The sequence below is a fragment of the Antrostomus carolinensis genome, unplaced genomic scaffold (assembly GCF_000700745.2).
Source record: "Antrostomus carolinensis isolate BGI_N321 unplaced genomic scaffold, ASM70074v2 scaffold27281, whole genome shotgun sequence".
Taxonomy (NCBI): domain Eukaryota; kingdom Metazoa; phylum Chordata; class Aves; order Caprimulgiformes; family Caprimulgidae; genus Antrostomus; species Antrostomus carolinensis.
In genome coordinates, this window is record NW_010293904.1 from 16770 (window position 1) to 26007 (window position 9238).

General features: G+C 41.4%; 1 protein-coding gene across 1 annotated transcript; it reads left to right on the forward strand.

Moving 5' to 3' along the window:
• Positions 1-8871, forward strand: HAL (histidine ammonia-lyase; the record flags this gene model as incomplete). The annotated part of the gene is made up of 16 exons (XM_010177479.1): positions 1-264; positions 757-817; positions 989-1016; positions 1311-1385; positions 1490-1562; positions 1647-1713; positions 1904-1941; positions 2021-2146; positions 3596-3735; positions 5178-5225; positions 6255-6402; positions 6479-6574; positions 6691-6749; positions 7550-7630; positions 8540-8605; positions 8706-8871. Coding segments are annotated over exons 1-16 (1519 nt in total), but the record flags the coding sequence as incomplete, so codon positions are not given.
• Between the last annotated feature and the right edge of the window lie 367 nt (positions 8872-9238).

The window sequence follows — 9238 nt, forward strand, 5'->3', positions numbered from 1 at the left end:
AGCTTTGGAGAGAAAGCATGCCGAGATACACGGTGCACGTCCGAGGAGAATGGCTGGCAGTGCCATGCCTAAACTGCAGGAACACAATCAGGTGGCTGGGAAAGGAAGCTGTGAAACGCTACATGAAAAACAAACCCGACAACGGGGGATTTGCCTCTGTGGAAGAAGTAAAATTTTATGTTCGAAGGTGCAAGGGACTTGGCTTGCTGGATCTTGATGATACAGTAGAGGATGCTCTGGAGGATAATGAATTTGTTGAAGTTGGTAAGCAAAACCTTAAGCGGCACGTCGTAGCGTGACTGCCTTGCCATCTGAGTCAGCAAGCTGTCACTTAGTTTATCTAAAATTGCATCTGACATAGTATCTAAGATTTTTCTGAAAAAATAGCAAAATGCACCCTTAGTTTGTAAGTATAGAACTATATAAAGTATAGAAGCTACAGGAGTCTATATACATCATTTGTGTATGATATCATACATGCTATCTACATACATAGAAAGGGGCTCTAAAAGATAAAGGTAAAGATTGTATGGGACATGGAATATGTGTCTAAGGGTTGGGCAGCCCTTTTACCTTTGGAGTACCTGAAATAAACTACATAGTCCCTTGTTATTTTCCTAGAAGCATATAAATATATTTAGGGCTGATAACTGCAAATTAGAATTCTCACTGGTGTGTGTTGCAACAAATAACAAATTCATTTATATGTAGAATACAATTTAATCTTGTTCATGTTTATTTGCGTATTTCTTCTAGTTATAGAAGGAGATATAATGTCTCCAGATTTCATACCATCTCAGCCAGAAGGAGTTCATTTGTATCCTTTTTAAAGCATTTTGTGAGCTTTATAATTCCAGATTTATAATTTTCTAGATTTCCCTGTTCTTTTAGAGTTCCTTAATTCTTAAAACACCTTGCCAGCTGTAATTGAATGGTCACTACCTGTGAAAGTCTGTTTGCCCTTTATTTTCCTTTACAGAACTTTCAGATACAGCAAATACCGAGAGCCAGAACAGGTAGGAATTGCCAACAATTTTACAAGCCGGTAACACATTCTGCTCTTTACCAGAACGTGCTGAGAGTTGAGCTGCTCCAGCATTCTCAAGAGCAGGGGCTGTTAGATTGGCTGGGGCTAGGAATCCAATATAATGTGCTTATTTATTGTTAGTGAGTTCCTGTCGTACAAAGGAGTGAGAGTGAGCTTCCTGTCATTGCTGAGTTTTGACTGGTTTTTTGTTTTTAAAATTCTGTTTATTAAGCAACTTCATGCATATATGTATCCCGAACTAAAAGGTGGTTCTTTGGTGTAGTATATTTCTTTAGATGGAAACAGCCTAACAACGGAGGACTTGGTCAATTTAGGAAAGGGGCTCTACAAGATAAAGGTAAAGATTCTGAACAAACACAGCTGAAAATTACATGTTTATCTTTCTACAATTAAAACTAAATAACAACAGATAAACTAATATTTAAACTACTCGTGTTTTAGCTCACACCTGAAGCTGAAGCTAAAGTCAAACAATCACGAGAAGTGATTGAAAGGATTGTAAAGGAACAGACAGGTAAATATTTTTATCTCTAACTATTAATTGTTTGGAAAACATCATTGGGTTCCCTCCTTAACCAGCAGTGTATGTTTCTTGCAGTTGTTTATGGAATCACCACTGGGTTTGGGAAGTTTGCCAGGACTGTCATCCCAAACAGTAAGCTGAGGTAAGTTGTGTGTGCAGCTTTCTCCATCCTTTCTTTTCAGGAAAGGAAGAAGAAGGAGCAGTTCAACCCTGTACATTTGTACCCTCTGGTTAGATGAGAGGGCTGCTTCAGTATTTCCCTCTGTTTTGTGGAAAATAAAACCTGACAGGACCTATTTGGGTTTTTACATATGTGGGTTTTTTTTCCATAGAGAGCTCCAAGTGAACTTGGTCCGTTCGCATTCTGCAGGTAATGAGACATTGCATTATGTTTCCCTTTTCTGCAGCTGTTGGTAGTGTGTTAGTAACCAAGAGGATTACTGTTTCAGGTGTGGGGAAACCTTTGACCCCAGAGAGATCTCGCATGCTGTTGGCACTAAGAGTCAATGTCCTAGCAAAAGGATACAGTGGAATATCCCTAGAAACACTCCAGCAAGTTATTGAAGCATTTAATGGTAAAAAGATGTTTAAAGAAAATTCTCCTTTCTCTCTTTTTTTTTTTTCTTTTCTTTTAGCTGTTTAAGGGTGTAGCACAACGGTCAGACTATAGATGCTGGTCTTTCAACTTGGTAGTTGTGAGAGATCAGGATCAGAGCTTGGCTGTACAAGCTCACAACTGCAGATCATTCTTCTGTTGAAGAACTTGGGGTATGAGAAGTGACAGGAAAGGCTGAGAGAAAGGGATGCAACAGGCAGAAGTTTGGGAAATGAGCCTCTGAGAGGTCAGGTAATTAGTTCAAGACTAAGCTTGACTAAGAGCATGACTGACTCTGGGCAAGCTCTTCTACAAAGGCTCAAGTTTCTAACATTTGTTCTGTTGGGTGTGTGCCAATGCGTATGCCACCATCTCTAGGGATGCTAGGATTTTTTGTGGGTGGCTGTTACCATGTAGAAAACTGCATGTGTTGGTGTTTGTCAAGCACACCTGCTTGAGCAGCATCTGGTTTTTGTGAGTAGACCCCAAGTCCTACAGAAGTGTTTGTAAGCAAGGGCTACAAGGCAACTGAGCAGAAGTGCGTGGCTAGTCAGCAGCTCGTGTGGCCACAGCTGTCAAAGCAGCTAAAGCTGGGTGGCCTTGCTGGATGCTGTGGCAGGTAAACCAAAGGGGTGGCTGTGCTCTTTGTTAGCTGATGTCCATTGATGCTCCCTCTGGTGAGGCATGCCAGTGTGGCAGTGTTGAGCAAAGAGCACCTTCTCTCTGTGTTAGTGTTAGGTTCAACTTCCCTTCTCTTTTTTTCTAAAACATAGATTGGAAGATTGTTCTGAGGCTATAGACCATGTGTGTGAGAAAAGAGCCATGTTCACATACACAAGGGCCAAAGAATATGGGCTTTGTGCTGCCCTCTCTTACAGCCTCCTCCTCCCCCTCCCACAGTGAGTGAAGAAGCTGCAGTTCAGTGATGAGCTCTGTAAAAGAAGAGAAACAGAGTGGTCCCTCCCCTGCCTTTTCTGCAGTTCCCTGGGCTCTGTTTCTTCCTTTCCACCCATTTAAGTGCTCAGAAGACTAGGATGAGGGGGAAAGGGCTTGAAGATGGTTTCTAGGAGTAACCCAGTGTTTCGTGGAGTGAGAAATGAAGAGATAGCTTTGTCCACACCAGGTGGTCACCCTGTGATGGAGAGCTGAGAGGAGTGATGCTTTACCTGGCCGGCTGTAGATGCAATCACCCTGGGCTGTGGTCCCCCCACTCCAAAACTAAATGCAGAAGGGGATTGATTTATTTATAAACTGCAGCTAGCCTGCGAGCAGGGGCAAATCCCACTCTGCAGTGAGAGTAGACCTGTTGGCGCCATTGATCATGACTGCAGGATGTTACTGTGACCACACTCATGTGCTGGCTTCTCTGTTTTCCATGGAGTGTATCGAGGGGAAGCTCTAACAGGGGTTGGTTTTGTTTTCTTTCTAGTGTCCTGCCTTCCTTATATCCCAGAGAAAGGGACAGTCGGAGCCAGCGGAGACTTGGCCCCTCTCTCTCATCTTGCTCTGGGATTAATTGGAGAGGGAAAGATGTGGTCCCCAAAGAGTGGCTGGGCTGATGCCAAATATGTAAGATTTGTGCAGCTGATTGCTTTTTTTCTGCTTGCTGTCTCATTTGACAGATTGCATGTAGCCTTGAGAGAGAGAGCTTTTGCTCAGATTACTAACATGTAAAAAGTCTGGATTTTTTTTGTACTAGTTTGAATTGGGACTAGGTTGTCTTTAGCAACTCATCCTCTACCTTGAGGAAGGTAGATCCACAAGAATGGAATAACTGACCCCTATCTCACTGGAGCAGATATAAATATGCAGCATGTTGTTAAATCTAAAGAAATATCATGCCATAGTATTGCAATACAAAATACCACAGTGACATCATTTAAGACCTGGAGAAAGGGACAGGATTTGATATCAGCTATGAAAGAACTATTACTACATCTTCAGCTCCATGAACATCAACACTGTTCCAACAAACCCAAGATCACTTCTCAAATTCAAAACTTCAAATGCTGAGAGTAACTGGAGATTTATAATGGCTTTAAGTGAATACACAAGTTTGGACGTTTCATTTTTGACAAATTAACTAGGGTTACAATGAACCTTTATAGTATACTACTTCACAAGATGGAAGCTTTACAATGGAATTAATTTTTAATTAATTGATTTTCTGTTATTACTATATCAGCAGATTGATCTAGTGTTAAATACCTCCAAGTCTGGCCGCTCCAAAGTCTTTCATGTTCTGCTACACCTATCACTCCTATCCAGGAATATTTGACCACCAGATTTATTCATGGGTTGATAGCTGTACCATCACTGTAGGCTGGATAAGTACTGAGAGCTACACAGGGAGAGGAGTAGGGAGGAAGCCAGGACAGTGTGTCCTGGACCCTCAGGACCAGCAGTTACAGCTGTACACCTCTGAGATGTACTACCTCTTCAGTTGGAAAGGTTGAGAGAACTCTATTCAGAATGAAGGTTGTATTGTTCCTCCTTTTCCTGCAAAAGTGATTGCCCTAAAGAATAGGCAAGTATAGAATAAATGTAGTAGGATGACTCCTATCACTAAAGATTTTTTATAGAAAGGGTTAGGGAGGAAACATGTCAAGGAAGAGTTTATGCCAAGCCAAACCTGCTGTGAGGCAGGGTGTAGGCAGAACTACCTTCCTGAGGTGTTTCCAGCCTTCTCTCTATTACTGTCTCCCATCAGCTGACACAGGGTAGATGTTAATTGGCTATGACAGTATCTCCCTTCAATGCTCCTACTACCTTCTTTTACTGGCACTGGGAAATGAGGTGCTAGTTTGGAAGTCCCAAAATGCTGACCTTTTTTTAGCCCAGCAGAAAAAAATATATTTTAACTGTTTGTGGTATAAAGCTCTTTTTCTCCCTTCACTTAAGGAATTTCTTAACATTTTTATTTATTGAAACATTTAAGATTTAAAAGTTTTGGTGACTGAATTACTGAAAATATTTTTTATTAAGTACCATGTCCTTCAACTCCTTCACAGGTCCTGGAAGCCCATGGTCTGAGACCTATTACCTTGAAACCAAAAGAGGTAATAAAGTATAATGATGCCAGTTGATGGAAAACAAGCATAGTAAATCATTAGTTGTTTTATACTTAAAATTTAAGCATGAAATAAATTAACAGTTCTTTTAAATCAAGCTCCAGAGGGATATTAATGCAGTATTATCAGGAGTGGAATTCACCTCTCCTAGTGCCACCCTACTTGACTTGAAATATCAGACCCAAGCTTGATGTTTAAATTGGCTGTGTGGTCAGTGGAAAGAGACAGACATCTCCAGAAAACACTTTATATCATCCTGAAACAGCTGTCTAAGAAGCCCTCCCAGGGCACCTGTCTGCCCTTTGACCATAACAGGAGCTCAGATGACTGACTTGAACCAAGTATCTGACTTCTAGGTCACTAAAACTAGGTGAGATGAATCTCACTCTAAGTATTAAAGTTTATGTGGGAACACAAAAGATTTGCGGGCTGTGGAGCTCTCTGATAAAGGGGTCTCAGTAGCTGCGGAATAGCACCAGGAACAAGAAGCCAAATCCAGTGTCTCCTAGAGGCAAATGGGAGGCTTTTCTGAAGCTAGTTTTAACTGAACTCAACACATCTTTTAAAGCAGTTGTAATTTCTAATGCTGTTTTACTTCTCCATTTCCTCATTATGACTGGGTTTTACTCCACTCCCCATGCTCACATCTTCTTTGGTTTAACTAATATTTAAGAATACTTAAAGCTTGCATTCCACTCCAAAGGACTGGAAAAGAATCCATATTTCCTGTGCTTTTCTTGCTTAAGCTTGAAATAACATGAAATAAACCTCTTGCTTAGAACTACCGGAGCTCCAAGGGTGTCTATAGTGAATTAGTAGGGTCATGAACATTGACGATTTATGTATCAAAGATGCACAGTCAAGCTGTGCATTTTATGATTTCAGGACAATCCAGGAAGCTGAGCAAAGGTCTTTTAACTCATTCCTATGAGAAGGAGAATTATCAGAGAGATGGAGAATTATCACAGCGATGAATAGCTGCAGTGAATTTGCTTAACATCTGCTCTCTCTTTGAAGGGTCTGGCTCTCATCAATGGGACACAAATGATCACCTCGCTGGGATGTGAAGCAGTTGAAAGAGCCAGTGCTATAGCTAGACAAGCTGACATAATTGCTGCCCTTACACTTGAAGTCTTGAAGGGTACAACAAGGGCCTTTGACACAGGTGGGTACTGGGCCTTTCCTGTTTGACAGCTGTTGGCAAGAGAGGCAAAACCTAAAGGTCTGACTTGTTTTACTAGATATCCACGCAGTGCGCCCACATCGAGGGCAGGCTGAAGTGGCATTTCGATTCAGGTCCCTTCTAGATTCTGACCATCATCCGTCAGAAATAGCAGGTGAACAGTCTCAACCTTCACCCTCTGAGGTTACCAGGACAGGCTGGTTCCTTCAACAGTAGCCCATACACTTTTGTGTGAGGAATATTTGATTTTTTCTCCCTTGTTGCTTCTAGAGAGCCATAGATTCTGTGACAGAGTTCAGGATGCGTACACAATGCGCTGCTGCCCTCAGGTAAAAACTGACTTTTGCTTCCTTTCATAGCACTAGGTAAACGATGGTGAAGTACTCACCTCAGAAATACTGTCAATGATGTGCTGTCTGACTACATTAGAAGAAGCAGTTTTATTTTGCTTCTCCCTCACTTCAAAGGTAGTATTAATGGAGACATGTAGTTCAATGATCCCACATATGCGAGCATCAGGCAGCATCTGACAAGCCTGTATTCAGATCTGGAAAAGGCCAAGTGCCAGAAGCAGGGGGAAGGTGCTGGTTTCTGCACTTGCAGGGCATTTCTTCTCCATTGATACTAAGACCATGAACTGGGCAAAGGTGTTTCCAGAAGCATCCAGAGTGTAGTATCTCAAACATACTGGAAGAACTAAATCCCATGAGTTTTAACATGAGCAAAGCTATTAAATCAGTGGAATTAATGGAAGTCAATTAATTAATGAGAAGTTTTGTTTTCTGTGGGGCCTTTGTAAGGCTACTTCTCCCCTAATAACACTTCTGCCACTGAATAGTATCATATCTTCCATTTAGAGTGAAGCAACCCAAACAAGTGAAGAATGATGTATTTGGATTACCCTTTTAGCAATACTGACAAAATAATAGTAAATATAATCTTTCAAGTATCAAGGATGGGCATTGTACCCCAGTGATGCTCCTGATTTTAAGAGCAAATCCAAGACCATCTTCATGTGTGGATGTAGAGACCAGGATGATGGGAAAGAGGATGCCTGTAGTTCAGTCAGCATCCTGAAGATTAACTAAGTGTAGATATTAAGTCCAGGTTCTGATGTCTTTTGTTGTAGGTCCACGGAGTTGTAAATGATACAATTGCTTTTGTGAAGGACATAATGACGACTGAAATCAACAGTGCCACAGACAACCCTGTATCTTTTTGATGACTTTATTTCTACGTAAAATTTTGCTTGGCCTTTTTTATCCTTTTCTTCTATATAATTGTTTGCATAGGATGCAAAAAAGTCATAACTGGCTTTAGTCAATAACTACCATTGGTTGCAACAGCAACGTCTCTTCCTTTCCCCATGTCTGCACTGGTGCATGCAAATGTGTGCTGGGTCAAGGAAACCCATGTGTGCGTATGGTTTAGTGCATGTTAAATGTTTCCTAGATGAGATTCTAATACGCTTACATTGAATATGTAAATAGCTGGGACTTGGCAGCCAAATAGGCGTAAATGGATAGTGGCTTGTTGTAGGAATCGTCTGTTGGTGCAGCATGAGTGAAACCTGCACTATAGAGCAAGATTTGCTCTCAGTCATGGCAGGTGGACAAAGACATGTGGCTGGTAAGCCTCATCGTGGCTCAGCCTGGTAAACTCTGTGCACAGTTCTTGCACTGGCACTGAGCAAGGCTGGATTCCCCTCAGCAGTATCATGAATGCTATACATAACACCATATCAATAGCTGATAAGCATTTACTACTTGTAACCTGTCAAAAATTATATCTGCCATAGAGAGGATCTACCAAGGAACTGAGAAATTATGCCAGAATCTGAACACGTGTTTCTTTGTACACCTCCCCACCCCTGAACAAAAACCTCATTTTATGTAGTCTATTTGGAAAAATACAGGTCAAAACTGTATCTACAAGTTTGAAGCACTGAGATTGGGTCTTCATTTCCTGAAAAGTAAATATGTGGATGCAATATAATGTGCTTGCAGATAAAAGCCTATTAGCACAAATATTCCTTCAGTTAAGATATTTTGACTACTGACAGATATCTGTCATGTAAACTGTATTCCACTCATGTTTGTGCCTTAACTTCTCCTTAAAGATGGTGTTTGCTGAAAGAGCAGAGACTATTTCTGGAGGAAATTTTCATGGTGAATATCCTGCAAAGGTAATTAAGCAATTGGAGAAAGAGAAGGTTTTAGTTTCTGGTTTGGTTTTATTTTGTTTTTTTTTTCTTTCAGCTGGTTTAATTAAATTTTCTTTTATAGGCTCTGGACTATTTGGCAATTGGTGTGCACGAACTTGCTGCAATTAGTGAAAGAAGAATTGAGAGGCTCTGCAACCCCTCACTCAGCGAACTGCCTGCATTTTTAGTCACTGAAGGCGGTCTGAATTCTGGCTTCATGATTGCACACTGCACAGCAGCTGCCCTGGGTGAGTACTTGAGCAGTATCATCAAGAGAGCAAGCTAGAAAGACCAATTTATCTTGAGGCAGTTGTAATTTGATAGTAAATACAAAGGCATCTCACTCCTGTTTTCCATCTCTTCTCCATGTGCTTTGTGCTGTGTGGGTGCAAAGTTTGAGCGCTGAGTGCAGCTGCAATTATTTCAGCTCAGGATTCTTTGTTCTGCACTGACCCATGGGTGTGTTTAGTGCTCTGAGCATGCAAACCCTTAGATAGACTTCGGTGGGCATGCTTGCCTGCTTGCATCTTTATGGGATTGGCAGGGAGTGCTCTGAATTACAGTCACCAACGTAAGTGCTCTGGTTGAAATCAGTGACAGCGGCGTACCTGTGAG